The 20,329-nt window shown below is 53.3% G+C and overlaps 1 protein-coding gene across 1 annotated transcript in view; it reads left to right on the top strand.

The window, feature by feature from the left end:
- mmp24 (matrix metallopeptidase 24) overlaps positions 1-20,329 on the top strand; it is a 168,682-nt gene that overhangs the window by 95,100 nt on the left and 53,253 nt on the right. The window contains exon 2 of the mRNA XM_086004301.1: positions 12,368-12,516. Within this exon, the coding sequence (XP_085860427.1) occupies positions 12,368-12,516 (149 nt within the window). The remainder of the gene's footprint in view (positions 1-12,367; positions 12,517-20,329) is intronic.

The raw sequence follows: 20,329 nt of genomic DNA, 5'->3' as shown, positions 1-20,329 counted from the left end.
CGAAGGCACACCAGCGCCTGACCGCCCTCCCTAAGCGGGAGACACAGAACCGCAGCAGAGACCCAGTGCTTCCTTTTGTCCCAGAAGAAGTCGATGAGCTTCTTCTGTATCTTGGCGACAAACGCAGGGGGAGGGATCAAAGTGACCAACCGGTACCACAACATGGCAGCCACCAGCTGGTTTATGACCAGCGCTCGACCCCTGTAGGACAACACTCGGAGCAGTCCTGTCCAGCGTCCTAGGCGAGCGGTGACTTTGGCCTCCAGCTCTTGCCAGTTCGCCGGCCAGGCGTCCTCGGCAGGGCTAAGGTAGACTCCCAAATAGAGGAGGTGCGTGGTGCTCCAGGCGAAAGGCCTGAACTCCTCCGGCAGGGAGTCCACCCGCCACTGACCCACCAGGAGTCCGGAACATTTCTCCCAGTTGATCTTGGCGGAGGATGCGTCCGAGTAAATCTGCTGGCATTCCCGCATCCTCCGCAAGTCAGCGGGATCCGTGACCGTGAGGAGCACGTCATCGGCGTAAGCCGAGAGGACCACCTCCACGCCCGGCCCTTGCAGAGCCAGTCCCGTCAACCTCTTCCGCAAGAGGCGCAGGAATGGCTCCACGCAAATGGCGTATAACTGACCGGACATGGGGCATCCCTGACGCACCCCCCTCCCGAAGCGAAGGGGCGCCGTCAAGGACCCGTTAACTTTAATCAGACACTCTGCGGCGGCGTACAGAAGTCGGATCCGGGTGACGAAATGCGTCCCGAACCCGAATGCGCGCAGAGTCCCGAAAAGATACTCGTGATCCACCCTGTCGAACGCCTTCTCCTGATCCAGGGAGAGGAAGGCGACCGACAGACCAGCCCTCTGGGAGTGGTGGACCAGGTCCCGGACCAGATGGATGTTGTCGTGGATGGTCCGGCCCGGGACCGTGTAGGACTGGTCGGGGTGGATCATGTGGGCCAGCACGGTGCCAAGGCGAGCAGACATAGCCCTGGCAAAGATTTTATAGTCCGTGCTAAGGAGGGAGACCGGGCGCCAGTTCTTGAGGCGGAGATCGCCCCTCTTAGGCAGCAGGACAATGACCGCCCTGCGCCAAGAGAGGGGCATCTCCCCGGTCGCCAAACTTTCCCCCAGGACCCGCGCGTAGTCGCCCCCCAAGACGTCCCAGAACGCCCTGTGGAACTCCACGGTCAGCCCGTCCAGCCCCGGGGACTTTCCCCTAGAGAGCTGGCGGAGGGCGCCGGTCAGCTCCGCCAGGCTTAGCGGAGCATCCAATTTTTCGGCGCCCTCCGGACTGACCTTCGGCAGGTCCTCCCACAAAACTCTGCGCGCATCCTCGCTGGACGGATCCGGAGAGAACAGAGCCCCGTAGTAGGCGCGGGTCTCCGCGCTGATTCCCTCCGGATCCGAGACCAGAGATCCGTCGTCGGCCAGCAGCTCCAAGAGTTGCTTACGGACCCCTCGTCTTTTTTCCAGCGAGTAGAAGAAGGGGGAGCCGCGGTCCAGGTCCCGCAGGAGCTGGATCCGCGACCTCACGTACGCGCCTCGGGACCCGACGAGCTGCCGGTCCTTCAGCGCGCCCTTCTTCTCTTCGTACACCTTCCGCAGGGCCGAGTCCCCGACGACTTGACCGAGACGGGACTCCAGGTCGAGCACCTCCTTCTCCAACCGCCCGACCCGGGCCTCCCGCCTCTTGGTCGACCCCTTCGCATACTCCTGACAGAAGAGACGCACGTGAGCCTTGCCCACGTCCCACCACAGCCTCAAGGAGGGGAAGCCCCCCGCTTCCTTCTCCAGTCGGCCCAGAACCGACGAAACGAATCCCGGAACCGCGCGTCCTCCAGCAGCAGGTTGTTAAAGCGCCAGTACGCGGACCCTCCCCGAGCGCGCAGCGGGACGAGCTCCGCCCACACCAGGTGGTGGTCCGTGCACGGCACCGGCCGCATGGAAGCCGCCGGAACGCAGGATACGTACGCCCGGGAAATGTAGAGGCGGTCGATTCTGGACCCTCCTCCTCCAGACCTCACGTAAGTGAAGGAGCTGGAGTTGGGATGAAGATTTCGCCAGACGTCCACCAAGTCGAAGGACCCGACCAGGTCCCTCAACTTCTCCATCGCCGGCGGGCATCGCGGGGGACCCGTACGGTCCCTCGCCTCGAGGGTACAGTTAAAGTCCCCCCCGAGGATGACGCACTCGCCCACGTCGATGGAGCCCAGAAGAGCGGACACTTCTTCAAAGAAGCGCACTTGCTGCGCACCGGCCTGAGGGGCATACACGTTCACTAGATGGAGCGGCACGCCCCCCAGGCGAACAGTGACCTGGAGCAAGCGGCCCGGCACGTGCTCCTTGACCCCCAAGATCTCCGGCTGAAAATGCGGGGCCAGCAAGATAGCCACCCCGCTGGAATTATTGGAGAGGTGACTCATGCTGACCCCTCCTTGCCACTCCAGGAGCCACGTGGCTTTGTCTCCCGGAACGGTGTGGGTTTCTTGCAGGAAGCACACCGCATACTTCCCGTCCCGAAGGACCGAGAAGTTATTGAATCTGCGGCGCGCCTCCCCGCTGCCGTTGATGTTGAGGCTGGCTATGGTTATCTTCATGTCAGAAGCATAGTGCAACCTCTACCTACAACTAACGGGGGGAGGAAGCGCAGCCGCTAGTCAGCCGCCACCTCCTCAGCAGCCCAGTGAGAAATGTTCTGAGCCGACGCAGCTCAAGTGGGTTCACACCCTCGTCCGCGTCCATGGTCTTAACGGCGGCGCGGACGGAATCAATGAGCAGCGCCAGCTCCGACCACCTGTCGAGGGCCAGCCGGACCTTCCCGCGCCGACCCAGGCACGTGGCCATAAAATCCCGGAGTTCCCTTGCGGGAATGAGGGGAGACTCGGCAAGGGGCACGAGGTCGTCCACCGCCTCGTCGGCGCCGGAGTCCGACTCGTCCTCCGTGCCCATCACCGAGTCCCCATCCTCCTCCAGGGGGTCGTCACCAGCGGCCGACCCGCCCACCGCGCAGTGGACGGCTCGGCCGCAACAGCCGGCCCCGCCTCCGCCCGGATCCCACCCCCAGGATCGGTGGCGGAGGAATTCTCCCTGGGCTCCTCCGGGGGCGCCGGGCCAGAAGACGGCGGCGGCGGTTCGGAGCCCCCCTCCGCCCCAGACGCCAGATCGAACGGAGAAATCGGGGAGAACACAAATCCGAACTCCCCCAGGACGTCCGGCGCCTGAGACACAGCCAGAGGGCCTTCCTCTTCCGCGCCACCGGCCTCTGACCCGGCAGATGGGGCGTCTTTGGCTAAATCCTCGACCAGGTCGAGCAGCCCCTGGGAAATGACCGGGCCGCTTTGGGCGAGCTCACTTTCTTCGAACTCGCCCGACCCAGACCCCAGGCCGCCCGACCCGTCGAGGGGTAACGGCACCGATAAATAGTCTATTTCAGCCGCGGGTTGATCCGCGACCCCCCCCACGGGCAGGGTCTCGTCCTCATCCCCGGGAGGCACGTGCTGCACAGACACATCTGCCTCAGCCTCCCGAGGGACAGGCGACCCCTGCCGATCGCCAGTGATGGTGACAGCGGTGGCGGGGGGGGGCGCAGCACCCGCGGCGGGCGACGACTCCCCCTGTTCGGAGGGACCCTCCTCCTCCCGGTCCTCCTCCTCATCCAGGGTGTCGCGCCTTCTTTTTAGCGCGGAGGGAGCGAGGGAGACCTCCATGTCTGCAAAGGCCTCCTCCTCAACTCCCTCCGGCGGAGCAGGTTTGTCGGGTTCCTCGGGCCCGAGCCCGGCCGCAGGTAATGGCAATACCGCTGCGGCGGTTGCGGCCACAGGCTCGGGCACGAGGCCCCTCCCGCTCGCATCTGCCCCGGTCAACTCTGCGAGGAGCGCGGGTGTAAGGGGCTCAAGGGGCAAGGGCTCGCCATCCACGGGGGGACCCGCCCTAAGGTGTTTTTTCTTTCCCCGTGCCTTTTTTCCGACCGGACACGCTCCCTCCCCCCCGCCGGAGGCCTTGGTGGCATCGGCCCCCGACGTCAACCGCGCATCAGACGTACTTGACGCGCGGGCAGACCCGGGGGGAGGAGCAGCGGCGGCGCCCGCCTCGGCCGCACGAGATGATCTGGCGGCCTTGGAGGCAGGGCAGTTCCTCCTGATATGCCCCACCTCCTTGCAGGCGTGGCACCGCACACCGTCCGACGTCCAAAAGACGCGATAGGCGGTCCCCTCGTGGAGGACGACGAACGCTCCGTCAGTGCCCTCCTCCCGCGCCAGCTGGATAAACAGCTGGCGCCGGAAGGAGAAGACGTGGCGAAGGCTGGCCTCCCGGAAGCCGAGCGGGATAGGCGTGATCCCCGACCTCACCTCCCCAAGCTGACGCAAATGGGGAAGGAGGAGCTCACCGGGAACATAGGGCGGGACGTTAGAGATGACAATCCTCTGCGCGGTGGCCTCGAGAGGATCCACCGGCAAGAAGGTCCCACCCACGGTGAGCCCCTTGGTGACAGCCAGGGACACCGCCCGCTCCGACCCCAGGAAGAACACAGCCTTCCTGTACATTTTCGAGGCCGCGACGATGGCTGAGGGGCCGACAACCCCAGCCATGGCTTTGACGCAGGCCTCGATGGTCATAGTGGGGTGAGTGTAGCTCTTCACCCCAAGCTTTTTCGTTATCAGTTTAAATGGTGACGGGGCAGCAGAAGCAGCGGGAGCAGCTGTGGCTGTGGCTGCCGCTCCCGCATAAGTCTTGGCTTGCCCCGCCACCGGCGATGATGTAGTCGCCATTCTGGGGTGCTTTTTTAAGGGCTACACTCACCCCAAGTCACAGGCCTGAAGGTGTTAATGGCCTCAGGTAATATATATATTTTTTGTCCTCTATTGAGCAGAGGGAGCTGATTAAAATGAGGACACACCTCTCCCCTTACTGAATGAAATTGGGGGAGGGGCCCTCTCCCCTCTGCTCAATAGGCAATTAATAAAAGGTGATGGGACTGAGGTGCCTTAGAAAGACAGGCAGAGAGAGAGAGAGAGGGAGAGGGGGGTAGGAAGGAGGGAGACCACAAGGGCAGTGTTGCCACTCAGGATGGTGGGTGGGTGTTGGCAGGGGGGCACTCTCTGATGTAGTTTAAAAGTCTTTGGTGATGGTCTTCTGGCAGGGGGAGAAGACGTCTTCACCTGGAAAAGCTGGAGAAGCCCAGGCTCAGTCCTGCAACAGGTCTTAATGATGTAATTAATGAAATTAGAGACTTCACCTGGTCAGCTCCAGCTCTCCCAGGCAGGCAATTGTAGGGGTGCTAATTAGTTGTGTGTGTGGCCTAGCTTTTAACAAGAGTCACACACACACACACTACACCCCTTGATGGTCCGGCCTTGCTTCTTCTTTTCTCCCCCCACCTAAAATACAAAGTCTTGGGAGAGTGCCCCAAATAACACCACCTGTAGATGTTTCAAACGAGATGAATCTTCCCTCCTTCCAAACAGTTGGTGGTTTTTTTTCTGATGTTTCTCTCCCCTCTCTCCCGAAGTGGAGGCCAATTTGGGGAGGCAGTGATAGAAAAGGCCTCTCCCCGGTTGATGTTGATGTAGGCCTCCTTTCTCCTTCTCCTCCTCTGCCCAATCTCTCCAGGCACCTCAGTTGTTTGAAGAAGTTGGAGGTGGTGATCTATCTTTCAGCTACTCCTCTTCCTGGTCAGGAGACCACCACTCTCCACTCTCTTGCTTTGGCAGCTCCTTCTCCTCTTGCTGCTTGAGACAGCCAGAAAAGCACACAGGTCTTTCCTGGTTGGAGGTCGGGACTATACTGAATACAATATTACTACACAGTGCTTATATACCGGTGTGGTCACCACCGGTATTACGTATACAGCAGCCAGAGAAAGTAGTACATCTCTTAAGGTGGAACAGGCTTAAGTTCTCTTAAGGTGGAACAGGTTACATACACCACAACGGGGATAGTGTGAGGGGAAAGTGTGTGTGACGGGGATAGTGTGAGGGGGAAGTGTGTGTGTGACGGGGATAGTGTGAGGGGGAAGTGTGTGTGTGTGACGGGGATAGTGTGAGGGAGAAGTGTGTGTGTGACGGGGATAGTGTGAGGGGGAAGTGTGAGTGTGACAGGGATAGTGTGAGGGGGAAGTGTGTGTGTGACGGGGATAGTGTGAGGGGGAAGTGTGTGTGACGGGGATAGTGTGAGGGGGAAGTGTGTGTGTGACGGGGATAGTGTGAGGGGGAAGTGTGCGTGTGACGGGACAGTGTGCGTGTGACGGGACAGTGTGAGGGGGAAGTGTGTGTGTGACGGGACAGTGTGAGGGGGAAGTGTGTGTGTGACGGGGATAGTGTGAGGGGGAAGTGTGTGTGTGACGGGGATAGTGTGAGGGGGAAGTGTGTGTGACGGGGATAGTGTGAGGGGGAAGTGTGTGTGTGATGGGGATAGTGTGAGGGGGAAGTGTGTGTGTGACGGGACAGTGTGAGGGGGAAGTGTGTGTGTGACGGGGATAGTGTGAGGGGGAAGTGTGTGTGTGACGGGGATAGTGTGAGGGGGAAGTGTGTGTGTGACGGGGATAGTGTGAGGGGGAAGTGTGTGTGTGACGGGACAGTGTGAGGGGGAAGTGTGTGTGTGACGGGACAGTGTGAGGGGGAAGTGTGTGTGACGGGGATAGTGTGAGGGGGAAGTGTGTGTGTGACGGGGCAGTGTGAGCAGGAAGTGTGTGTGTGACGGGGATAGTGTGCGGGGGAAGTGTGTGTGTGACGGGGATAGTGTGAGGGGGAAGTGTGTGTGTGACGGGACAGTGTGAGGGGGAAGTGTGTGTGTGACGGGGATAGTGTGAGGGGGAAGTGTGTGTGTGACGGGGATAGTGTGAGGGGGAAGTGTGTGTGTGACGGGGCAGTGTGAGGGGGAAGTGTGTGTGTGACGGGACAGTGTGAGGGGGAAGTGTGTGTGTGACGGGACAGTGTGAGGGGGAAGTGTGTGTGTGTGACGGGGATAGTGTGAGCGGGAAGTGTGTGTGTGACGGGGATAGTGTGAGGGGGAAGTGTGTGTGTGACGGGACAGTGTGAGGGGGAAGTGTGTGTGTGACGGGACAGTGTGAGGGGGAAGTGTGTGTGTGTGACGGGGATAGTGTGAGGGGGAAGTGTGTGTGTGACGGGGATAGTGTGAGGGGGAAGTGTGTGTGTGACGGGGATAGTGTGAGGGGGAAGTGCGTGTGTGACGGGGATAGTGTGAGGGGGAAGTGTGTGTGTGACGGGGCAGTGTGAGGGGGAAGTGTGTGTGTGACGGGACAGTGTGAGGGGGAAGTGTGTGTGTGACGGGACAGTGTGAGGGGGAAGTGTGTGTGTGTGACGGGGATAGTGTGAGCGGGAAGTGTGTGTGTGACGGGGATAGTGTGAGGGGGAAGTGTGTGTGACGGGGATAGTGTGACGGGGCAGTGTTTTTTTTTATTCATTGATGGGATGTGGGCGTCGCTGGCTAGGCCTGCATTTAGTGCCCATCCCTAATTGCCCTTGAGAAGATGGTGGTGAGCCGCCTTCTTGAACCGCTGCAGTCCATATGGTGTAGGTACACCCACAATGCTGTTAGGAAGGGAGTTCCAGGATTTTGGCCCAGCGACAGTGACGGAACGGCGATACAGGTCCAAGTCAGGATGGTGTGTGGCTTGGAGGGGAACTTGTAGGTGGTGATGTTCCCATGCGTCAGCTGCCCTTGTCCTTCTAAGTGGTAGAGGTCGCGGGTTTGGGAGGTGCTGTTGAAGGAGCTTTGGCGAGTTGCTGCAGTGCATCTTGTAGATGGTACACACTGCAGCCACAGTGCACCGGTGGTGGAGGGAGTGAATGTTGAAGGTGGTGGATGGGGTGCCAATCAAGCGGGCTGCTTTATCCTGAACGGTGTCGAGCTTCTTGAGTGTTGTTGGAGCTGCACTCTTCCAGGCAAGTGGAGAGTATTCCATCACACTCCTGACTTGTGCCTTGTAGATGGTGGAAAGGCTTTGGGGAGTCAGGAGGTGAGACACTCGCCGCAGAATGGCCTGCTCTTGTAGCCACAGTATTTATATGGCTGGTCCAGTTCAGTTTCTGATCAATGGTTGTTGTGTATGTACCTTTAAGAGAATAACTGGTCTCAGACTGCAGTACCGGCAGTGACCACCCCTGTATAAAAGGCGCTAGTGAGCCTCTGTTGTTTTCAGTTTCACTATTGACTTCCATCAGTAAAGACTTGTTTTGTTCAACTCCTGCTGTCCGTGTCTCAATCATTCACGGACATAATAATGGTAACCCCCAGGATGTTGATCGTGGGGGACTCAGCGATGGTAATGCCATTGAATGTCAAGGGGAGATGGTTAGAGTCTCGCTTGTTGGAGATGGTCATTGCCTGGCACTTGTGTGAGGGGGAAGTGTGTGTGACGGGGATAGTGTGAGCAGGAAGTGTGTGTGTGACGGGGATAGTGTGAGCAGGAAGTGTGTGTGTGACGGGGAAGTGTGAGGGGGAAGTGTGTGTGTGACGGGGATAGTGTGAGCGAGAAGTGTGTGTGTGATGGGGCAGTGTGAGGGGAAAGTGTGTGTGTGACGGGACAGTGTGAGGGGGAAGTGTGTGTGTGACGGGGATAGTGTGAGCGAGAAGTGTGTGTGTGATGGGGGCAGTGTGAGGGGGAAGTGTGTGTGTGACGGGACAGTGTGAGGGGGAAGTGTGTGTGTGACGGGGATAGTGTGAGCGGGAAGTGTGTGTGTGACGGGGCAGTGTGAGGGGGAAGTGTGTGTGTGACGGGGATAGTGTGAGGGGGAAGTGTGTGTGTGACGGGGATAGTGTGAGGGGGAAGTGTGTGTGTGACGGGGATAGTGTGAGGGGGAAGTGTGTGTGTGACGGGACAGTGTGAGGGGGAAGTGTGTGTGTGACGGGGATAGTGTGAGCAGGAAGTGTGTGTGTGACGGGGATAGTGTGAGGGGGAAGTGTGTGTGACGGGGATAGTGTGAGCGGGAAGTGTGTGTGTGACGGGACAGTGTGAGGGGGAAGTGTGTGTGTGACGGGGATAGTGTGAGGGGGAAGTGTGTGTGTGACGGGGATAGTGTGAGGGAGAAGTGTGTGTGTGACGGGGATAGTGTGAGGGGGAAGTGTGTGTGTGACGGGGATAGTGTGAGGGGGAAGTGTGTGTGTGACGGGGATAGTGTGAGCGGGAAGTGTGTGTGTGACGGGGATAGTGTGAGGGGGAAGTGTGTGTGTGACGGGGATAGTGTGAGGGGGAAGTGTGTGTGTGACGGGACAGTGTGAGGGGGAAGTGTGTGTGTGACGGGGATAGTGTGAGGGGGAAGTGTGTGTGTGATGGGACAGTGTGAGGGGGAAGTGTGTGTGTGACGGGACAGTGTGAGGGGGAAGTGTGTGTGTGACGGGGATAGTGTGAGGGGGAAGTGTGTGTGTGACGGGGATAGTGTGAGGGGGAAGTGTGTGTGTGACGGGGATAGTGTGAGGGGGAAGTGTGTGTGTGACGGGGAAGTGTGAGGGGGAAGTGTGTGTGTGACGGGGATAGTGTGAGGGGGAAGTGTGTGTGTGACGGGGATAGTGTGAGGGGGAAGTGTGTGTGTGACGGGGATAGTGTGAGGGGGAAGTGTGTGTGTGACGGGGATAGTGTGAGGGGGAAGTGTGTGTGTGACGGGGATAGTGTGAGGGGGAAGTGTGTGTGTGACGGGGCAGTGTGCGGGGGAAGTGTGTGTGTGACGGGGATAGTGTGAGCAGGAAGTGTGTGTGTGACGGGGATAGTGTGAGGGGGAAGTGTGTGTGTGACGGGGATAGTGTGAGGGGGAAGTGTGTGTGTGACGGGGATAGTGTGAGGGGGAAGTGTGTGTGTGACGGGGATAGTGTGAGGGGGAAGTGTGTGTGTGACGGGGATAGTGTGAGGGGGAAGTGTGTGTGTGACGGGGCAGTGTGAGGGGGAAGTGTGTGTGTGACGGGGCAGTGTGAGGGGGAAGTGTGTGTGTGACGGGGATAGTGTGAGGGGGATGTGTGTGTGTGACGGGACAGTGTGAGGGGGAAGTGTGTGTGTGACGGGGATAGTGTGAGGGGGAAGTGTGTGTGTGACGGGGATAGTGTGAGGGGGAAGTGTGTGTGTGACGGGGATAGTGTGAGGGGGAAGTGTGTGTGTGACGGGGATAGTGTGAGCAGGAAGTGTGTGTGTGACGGGGATAGTGTGAGGGGGAAGTGTGTGTGTGACGGGGATAGTGTGAGGGGGAAGTGTGTGTGTGACGGGACATTGTGAGGGGGAAGTGTGTGTGTGACGGGGATAGTGTGAGGGGGAAGTGTGTGTGTGACGGGGATAGTGTGAGGGGGAAGTGTGTGTGTGACGGGGACAGTGTGAGGGGGAAGTGTGTGTGTGACGGCGATAGTGTGAGGGGGAAGTGTGTGTGTGACGGGGATAGTGTGAGGGGGAAGTGTGTGTGTGACGGGGATAGTGTGAGCAGGAAGTGTGTGTGTGACGGGGATAGTGTGAGGGGGAAGTGTGTGTGTGACGGGACAGTGTGAGGGGGAAGTGTGTGTGTGACGGGACAGTGTGAGGGGGAAGTGTGTGTGTGACGGGACAGTGTGAGGGGGAAGTGTGTGTGTGACAGGACAGTGTGAGGGGGAAGTGTGTGTGTGACGGCGATAGTGTGAGGGGGAAGTGTGTGTGTGACGGGGATAGTGTGAGGGGGAAGTGTGTGTGTGACGGGGATAGTGTGAGCAGGAAGTGTGTGTGTGACGGGGATAGTGTGAGGGGGAAGTGTGTGTGTGACGGGGATAGTGTGAGGGGGAAGTGTGTGTGTGACGGGGATAGTGTGAGGGGGAAGTGTGTGTGTGACGGGACAGTGTGAGGGGGAAGTGTGTGTGTGACGGGGATAGTGTGAGGGGGAAGTGTGTGTGTGACGGGGATAGTGTGAGGGGGAAGTGTGTGTGTGACGGGACAGTGTGAGGGGGAAGTGTGTGTGTGACGGGGATAGTGTGAGGGGGAAGTGTGTGTGACGGGGATAGTGTGAGGGGGAAGTGTGTGTGTGACGGCGATAGTGTGAGGGGGAAGTGTGTGTGTGACGGGGATAGTGTGAGGGGGAAGTGTGTGTGTGACGGGGATAGTGTGAGCAGGAAGTGTGTGTGTGACGGGGATAGTGTGAGGGGGAAGTGTGTGTGTGACGGGGATAGTGTGAGGGGGAAGTGTGTGTGTGACGGGGATAGTGTGAGGGGAAGTGTGTGTGTGACGGGACAGTGTGAGGGGGAAGTGTGTGTGTGACGGGGATAGTGTGAGGGGGAAGTGTGTGTGTGACGGGGATAGTGTGAGGGGGAAGTGTGTGTGTGACGGGACAGTGTGAGGGGGAAGTGTGTGTGTGACGGGGATAGTGTGAGGGGGAAGTGTGTGTGACGGGGATAGTGTGAGGGGGAAGTGTGTGTGTGACGGGGATAGTGTGAGGGAGAAGTGTGTGTGTGACGGGGATAGTGTGAGGGGGAAGTGTGTGTGTGACGGGGATAGTGTGAGGGGGAAGTGTGTGTGTGACGGGGATAGTGTGAGGGGGAAGTGTGTGTGTGACGGGGATAGTGTGCGGGGGAAGTGTGTGTGACGGGGATAGTGTGAGGGGGAAGTGTGTGTGACGGGGATAGTGTGAGGGGGAAGTGTGTGTGACGGGGATAGTGTGAGGGGGAAGTGTGTGTGACGGGGAAGTGTGAGGGGGAAGTGTGTGTGTGACGGGGATAGTGTGAGGGGGAAGTGTGTGTGACGGGGATAGTGTGAGGGGGAAGTGTGTGTGACGGGGAAGTGTGAGGGGGAAGTCTGTGTGTGACGGGGATAGTGTGAGGGGGAAGTGTGTGTGACGGGGATAGTGTGCGGGGGAAGTGTGTGTGACGGGGATAGTGTGAGGGGGAAGTGTGTGTGTGACGGGGAAGTGTGAGGGGGAAGTGTGTGTGTGACGGGGATAGTGTGAGGGGGAAGTGTGTGTGACGGGGAAGTGTGAGGGGGAAGTCTGTGTGTGACGGGGATAGTGTGAGGGGGAAGTGTGTGTGACGGGGATAGTGTGTGCAGGAAGTGTGTGTGTGATGGGGGCAGTGTGAGCAGGAAGTGTGTGTGTGATGAGGGCAGTGTGAGCAGGAAGTGTGTGTGTGGTGGGGGCAGTGTGAGCAGGAAGTGTGTGTGTGTGCTGACCCCAAGCGGACAGGTCTGACCCCGGGAGATGCCAAGGCTGACCCGGGCTGCGGCCACTTGTAGCCACTAACTCTGTCCTGGCAGACTGAAAGCATCAAGCACAGAATGCGGTGGAATGGAATTGTCCTGTGCTTTAGGGCATCAGTGAATTACTGTTCAGCAACATCCTCGGACGCAGATTCAAACTCTGCTCCTTGTATAGAGCTTTGTGAAGGAAATGTTTGCATGACATATATATTTTCTTTTACAGAATTGGTTGAAGACCTATGGATACTTTCTCCCAGATGATATCCGTACATCAGCCCTGCGTTCCGCTCATTCTATGCAAGCTGCCATTGCAGCAATGCAACGTTTCTACAGGATCCCAGTCACGGGAGTGCTCGATGAGACCACCGTAGAGTAAGTTGCCCCAGATTTCCTATCTGTCTAGCCCAGAACTAGCAACTTGGATATTTCCTACCTAAATGAATCACTTCACGCTTCTCGGCATTAAATTTCATCTGCCATGTGTCTGCCCTTTTCACCAGTCTGTCTATGTGCTCCTCACTGTTTACTACATTTCTGAGTTTTGTGTCATTTGCAAACTTTGAAATTATGCCCTGTATACCCAGGTCCAGGTCATTAATATATATCAAAAAGAGCAGTGGTCCTAATATCGACCCCTGGGGAACACCACTGTACACTTCCCTCCAGTCAGAAAAACAACCGTTCACCACGACTATCTGCTTTCTGTCCCTTAGCCAATTTCATATCCATGCAGCTACTATCCTTTTAATCCCATGGGCTTTAATTTTGCTAACAAGTCTATTATGTGGTATTTTGTCAAACACCTGTTGAAAGTCCATATTTACATCAACTGCACTACCCAAGTGGGGAGCAGGCAGGGAAGTGGCTTTGAGCCCAGGATCAGCCATGATCTTATTAAATGGTGGAGCAGGCTCGAGGGGCTAAGTGGCCTATTCCTGCTCCTATTTCTTATATTCTTATGTTCTTACCCTCATCAACACTCTCCATTATGTCATCAAAGAACTCGATCAGGTCGTGAATTCCATTTCATTTCCCACCAGGGCAAGTTGTGAAATTGAATTGAATAAGGGGGCCGCACACCCAAAAAAAATAAGAGGGAACATTGCCTGCCGCCCTTCCCTGGTCTGGATCACATCTGACATCTGGGTCACACCACATTACGTGGCTGACTCTCAGTGACCTCTCAGGTGGTCTAGCGAGCCACTCAATTTTAAAACAATTGCTAAAAATTGTCCTTATTATTTATCTATTTTCTCCTGATCAGGCCCAGCAACCCCTTCTCAGGGCAACTGGGGAAGGGCAGTAATTGCAGCCTTGTGCCCACATCCTGAGAATAAATAAAAAATCATCAAATATGATCAATTCCCAGAAGGTGAACAGGGGGTACATCAAAGGATAGAGTTCTGTGGATAATCACATTAAAACTAAATTGAAACTTAAAAAGAAAAGGAAGTCTTGCATTTCTAAGCGCCTTTCATGGTCTCAGGGCGTCCCAAGGCACATTACAGTAAATGAAGTGTAGTCACTGTTGTAATGTAGTTATGAACTTAAGAAGGAAGTATATGGTAAAACTAAGGCTAAGAATCTATCTCATTAAAAATCTTGTGTCTGCACACACTTCCTGTCCACAGAACCTTACTTCCTGTTGCCATGTTTTTGTTAGGCCTCTTGAATGGAGCAAGCTATGTCCACATGTAGGGAAATTAGAAGGGCATAAGGGAAAATGGTAAAGGGTTAGCAATAGATATTAAAAGGAAATAGTTTGCGTTTTTATACACATATAAAAAGTAAAAGTAGAGTTAAATGGAGGGTAGGACTATTCAGAGATGAAGGGGCAAATCTAACTGAAGGTTGATGGTTTGGCAGAGATATTAAATAAATATTTAGCAGCAGTTTTTAACACCTGATGGTGAGGGTGGGAATGTAGGTGTACTATAGGAGGTGATGGAACTATTGCTAAGGATAATTGTAGAATAAGAAGGGGTTAGTAGGAATTTCTTTACACAGAGGGTTCTGAAAAGATTCAGCAGAGCTTGAGGTGGATGAGTCACTGGGCTGCGCCCTACCAGAGGAGAGCCCCTGTGCAGCATAGGAACAGGAGGGGGTCATTCAGCCCCTCAAGCCTGTTCCGCCATTCAGTCAGACCATTCCATTTACCTGCCTTTGCTCCATATCCTTTAATACCTTCCATTAACAAAAATCTATTGATCTCCATCTTGAAAATGTCAATTGACCCTCAATATCCACAGCCAGGTGATGGAGTCTGCAGCATGGGTTCACCAGGATCATTGCCAGGTTATTGCCAGGGATGGGATCTATAATGATCTGGAGATACTGGGACTATCCCCACTGGAACAGAGAGATTCAACAGAGGTGTTTAAAACGATGACTGTTTCTGATGGAGTGAATGGGGAAACATAGAAACATAGAAACATAGAGATAGGAACAGGAGTAGGCCATTCGGCCCTTCGAGCCTGCTCCGCCATTCAATGAGATCATGGCTGATCTTCGTCTGAGATCATAGCTGATCTTACCAGTTCAGTACCCCGTCCCCGCCTTTTCTCCGTAACCCTTAATCCCCTTAGCCTTCAGAAATATATCCAATTCTCTCTTGAAAATATTTATTGAATTAGCCTTCACAGCCCTCTGTGGCAGGGAATTCCACAGGCTCACCACTCTTTGAGTGAAGAAATTCTTCCTCATCTCTGTTTTAAATGATTTGCCCGCTATTTTTAGACTGTGGCCCCTGGTTCTGTGCTCCCCGGCCATTGGAAACATTCTCTCTGAATTCAGCCTGTCCAGGCCTGCCATAATTTTATATGTTTCGATGAGATCCCCTCTCAATCTTCTAAACTCCAGTGAGTACAAGCCCAAACTATTTAATCTCTCTTCGTAGGTCATTCCCGCCATTCCAGGTATAAGCCTGGTGAATCGCCGTTGCACTCTTTCCATGGCAAGAACATCCTTCCGCAGATGGGGCGACCAAAACTGTACACAATACTCCAGATGCGGTCTCACCAGCACCTTGTACAGCTGTAGTAAGGTATCCCTATTCCTATACTCGAACCCCCTTGATATGAAGGCCAACATACCATTTGCCTTCTTAATCGCCTGTTGCACCTGCATGCTCTCCTTCAGTGACTGGTGCACAAGAACACCCAGGTCCCTCTGCACTTCCCCATCTCCCAATCTATTGCCATTTAGATAATAATCTACCCTCCTGTTTTTACCCCCAAAGTGGATAACCTCGCATTTATCCACATTATAGTGCATCTGCCACGTATCTGCCCATTCCCCCAACCTGTCCAAATCGCACTGTAGCCTCCTGACATCCTCATCAGAGCCCACCCCTCCTCCTAGTTTAGTGTCGTCAGCGAATTTGGAAATATTGCATCCAATTCCCTGATCCAGATCATTTATATATATTGTGAACAGCTGGTAGGGGAGTCAGTGGCGAGAGGTCATCAATTTAAAATTGTCAGAGCGAGGAGAGGAGTTAGTAGCAATTTCTTTAAGAACATAAGAACATAAGAAATAGGAGCAGGAGTAGGCCAATCGGCCCCTCGAGCCTGCTCCGCCATTCAATAAGATCATGGCTGATCTGATCCTAACCGCCAATCTACTATCACAGAACCATCTCCTGAATCTAACAGAATTAGACACACGAAATAGGAGCAGGATCAGGCTACATGGCCCCTGGGCCTGCTCCGCTACCCACAGGGCCATGACCGATCCGAACCTAGACTCATGTCCAAATTCCTGCCCGCTCCCCGTAACCCTTAATTCCCTTTACTTCTAGGAAACTGTCTATTTCTGTTTTAAATTTATGTAATGATGTAGCTTCTACAGCTTTTTGGGGCAGCATATTCCATGGACCTACCACCCTCTGAGTGAAGTAGTTCCTCCTCATCTCAGTTTTGAAAGAGCAGCCCCTTATTCTAAGACTATGCCCCCTAGTTCTAGTTTCACCCATCATCGGGAACATCTTCCCCTCATCCACCCGATCCAACCCCTTCACAATCTTATATGTTTCAATAAGATCGCCTCTCATTCTTCTGAACTCCAATGAGTAGAGTCCCAATCTACTCAACCTCTCCTCATATGTCCATCCCCTCATCCCCGGGATTAACCGAGTGAACCTTCTTTGTACTGACTCGAGAGCAAGTATGTCCTTTCTTAAGTATGGACACCAAAACTGTACGCAGTATTCCAGGTGCGGTCTCACCAATACCTTGTACAACTGAAGCAATAACTCCCTATTTTTATATTCTATCCCCCTAGCAATGAAAGCCAACATTCCATTGGCCTTCTTAATCACTTGCTGCACCTGCATACTAACCTTTTGAGTTTCGTGCACCAGGACCCCCAGATCCCTTTGTACTTCAGTACTTTCCAGTTTCTTGCCATTAAGATAATAACTTGCTCTACGATTTTTCCTGCCAAAGTGCATAACCTCACACTTTCCAGTATTGTATTCCATCTGCCAAATCTCTGCCCACTTACTTAGCCTGTCTATGTCCCCTTGCAGGTTTTTTATGTCCTCCTCACTCACTACTTTCCCTCCCATCTTAGTATCATCTGCAAACTTTGATATGTTACACTCGGTCCCCTCCTCCAAATCGTTAATATAGATTGTAAAGAGTTGGGGACCCAGCACTGACCCCTGCGGAACACCACTGGTTACTGATTGCCAGTCTGAGAATGAACCATTTATCCCAACTCTCTGCCTTCTATTAGATAGCCAATCCTCTATCCATGCCAGAATATTACTCCCAATCCCGTGATTTTTTATCTTAAGCAATAATCTTTTGTGTGGCACCTTGTCAAATGCCTTTTGGAAGTCTAAATACACTACGTCCACTGGTTCCCCTTTATCCACCCTATATGTTACTTCCTCAAAGAACTCCAGCAAATTTGTCAAACATGACTTCCCCTTCATAAAACCATGCTGACTTTGTCCTATTAAATGATGATTATCCAAATGTCCTGTTACTGTCTCCTTAATAATGGACTCCAAAATTTTACCTACCACAGATGTTAGGCTAACCGGTCTATAGTTTCCAGCCTTCTGTCTACTGCCCTTTTTAAATAAGGGTGTTACATTAGCAGTTTTCCAGTCTGCCGGGACCTTTGCTGAGTCCAGGGAGTTTTGGAAAATTATTACCAATGCATCCACAATCCCTACCGCCACTTCCCTCAAGACCCTAGGATGTAAGCCATCAGGTCCAGGTGATTTATCCGCCTTGAGTCCCATTATTTTACCGAGTACCACTTCCTTAGCTCCTCCCCCCCTTTAGCCCCCTGTTTGTCCAGTGTTGGGATATTCTTAGTGTCTTCTACTGTAAAGACTGATATCAAATATTCATTCAGTGTTTTTGCCATCTCCATATTTCCCACCATTAATTTCCCGGTCTCATCCTCTAAGGGACCAACATTTACTTTAGCCACCCTTTTTCTTTTTATATAACTATAAAAACTCTTACTATCTGTTTTTATATTTTTTGCTAATTTACTTTCATAATCTATCTTCCCTTTCTTAATCAACCTTTTTGTTATTTTTTGCTGTCTTTTAAAGTTTTCCCAATCCTCTATCCTCCCACTAGATTTGGCTACCTTATATGCCCTTGTTTTTAGTCGAATACTATCCTTAATTTCTTTACTTAGCCACGGATGGCTGTCTTTTCTTTTACACCCTTTTCTTCTCAGTGGAATATTTTTTTTTTGGAAGTTGTAAAATAACTCCTTAAATGTACACCACTGATCATGTATCATCTTACCCTTTAATCTATTTTCCCAATCCACTCTACTCAATTCCGCTCTCATACCTTCATAGTCTCCTTTATTCAAGCTCAGCACGCTTGTTTGAGATCCAACCTTCTCACCCTCTAATTGAATATGGAATTCAACCATGTTATGGTCACTCATTCCAAGGGGATCCTTTACTAGGACATTTTTAATTAATCCTGTCTCGTTACACAGGACCAGATCTAAGGTTGCTTGCCCCCTGGTCGGTTCAGTTACATACTGCTCAAGAAACCCATCCCTAATACACTCAATGAACTCATCCTCAAGGCAGCCCTGCCCAATTTGATTTGTCCAATTAATATGATAGTTAAAATCCCCCATAATTATAGATGTTCCCTTATTACAAGCCTCAACTATTTCCTGATTGATACTCCATCCAACAGAGTTGCCACTATGATACTCCATCCAACAGAGTTGCCACTGTTCGGAGGCCTATAGACTATGCCCACTAGTGTTTTTTTCCCCTTATTATTCCTTACCTCCACCCAAACTGTTTCATTATCCTGATCTTTTGACCCAATATCATTTCTCTGTATTACAGTGATTCCTTCCTTTATTAACATAGCCACCCCACCTCCCCTTCCTTCCTGCCTGTCCTTCCTGATCGTTAAATAACCTGGTATGTTTAATTCCCAGGCATTGTCACCCTGCAGCCATGTTTCTGTAATGGCCACAAGATCATACCCATATGTAGTTATTTGTGCCATTAACTCGTCTATTTTGTTACGAATGCTACGTGCATTCAGATAGAGAACTTTCAAATATGTTTTGTGACACTTAGTTCCTGCTTTTGCCCTTTTTATTACTTTACCTTTTACTCCATACCTTCTGCCCCTTCCTGACACGCTCTGGTTTTTAATTTCCCCACTGCTACCTAAGTCTTTGACCTTCTCTGTTGTCATTTTTATTATTTGCTCTCTAGGAACCTCCCCCCCACTAGTTAGTTTAAAGCCCTCTCTACAGCCCTAGTTATATGATCCGCCAGGACTCTAGTCCCAGCACTGGCCAAGTGAAGCCCGTCCCAACGGAACAGCTCCCTCCTGCCCCAGTACTGGTGCCAGTGTCCCAGGAAGCAAAACCCATTTCTCCCACACCAGTCTTTGAGCCACGCATTTAACTCTCTAATTTTATTTGTCCTAGCCAAATTCGCTCGTGGCTCAGGTTCTGCTTTTTAATTTGGCCCCTAGCTGCTCAAACTCCCTCAGCAGAACCTCCTTCCTTGTCCTATCTATGTCGTTGGTACCAACATGGACCACGACAACTGGATCCTCCCCCTCGCACTCCAAGTTTCTCTCCAGTCCAGAGGAGATGTCCTTAACCCTGGCACCGGGCAGGCAACACAGCCTTCGGGACTCGCTCTCGGCTGCAAAGAACTCTATCTATCCCCCTAACGATACTATCCCCTACCACTACATTTCTTTTAACTCCCCCCACTTGAATGGCCCCCCACTCCACGGTGCTGTGGCCAGGTTGCTCATCCTCCCCGCAGTCCCTGTTCCCATCCGCACAGGGAGTAAGAGCCTCGAACCTGTTGGACAAGTGCAAGGGCTGCAGCTCCTCCAACACTACCTCCTGGATCCCTGTACCTGCCTCACTTCTAGTCACACCATCCTGACCCTGGCCACGGACTACATCTGAATTAATTAATCTAATTGGTGTGAATACCTCGTGATACACAGAGTCCAGGTAACTCTCCCCCTCCCTGATGTGTCTCAGTGTTTGAAGCTCGGACTCCAGCTCTTCAACACGGAGCCGGAATTCCTTGAGCAGCCAACACTTACTGCAAATGTGATCACCGTGAGCATCAATGGTGTCCACCAGCTCCCACATATTGCAGCAGCAACACATCACCTGATCTCCCATTCTATGTAATTAATTAAATTTATTAATATTATTCTTAAATACCCTCTGCCCCGATTCTAGATGATGAATATCGCACCTTAGAAACTATAAACCAAAGAGATTTAAGCTTAAAAAGGGAGAAATACTTACCAACCAATCACTTACCCGCTTTCTGGTGACATCACACTTGGATTACTTTTGACCTCTCTCCTACACAGAGAGTTGTTGGAGCATGGTTTGAGCATGATTTGCCACAGGAAGTGGTTGAGGCAGCAACTCCGGACAGTTTTATCCAGAATACAGTCACACCCCAGAGGAAAGCACAGGGTCAGGAAAGGGAGGGTGTGACTGTTAGGGAGACGGGTAGCGGGGATTTAGGAGAGGTTGAGAAGGAGGTCCCAGAGATACTGGTCCTGTCCAACAGGTACGATGCACTCGCTACCTGTGAGCACGAGGAGAAAGATTGCAGGGAGGACAGCCACAATGCAGACCAAGGCGCCGAGGCTCAGAAGGCTGTCCAAGGGGGGGAAGAGCAGAA

Source organism: Somniosus microcephalus, chromosome 13, assembly GCF_052327205.1.
Source record: "Somniosus microcephalus isolate GS21.2 chromosome 13, FLI_Smic_1.0, whole genome shotgun sequence".
Classification (NCBI taxonomy): Eukaryota; Metazoa; Chordata; class Chondrichthyes; order Squaliformes; family Somniosidae; genus Somniosus; species Somniosus microcephalus.
The sequence above is the reverse complement of the archived record's forward strand: the minus strand, read 5'-3'. Positions and strand labels throughout refer to the sequence as shown.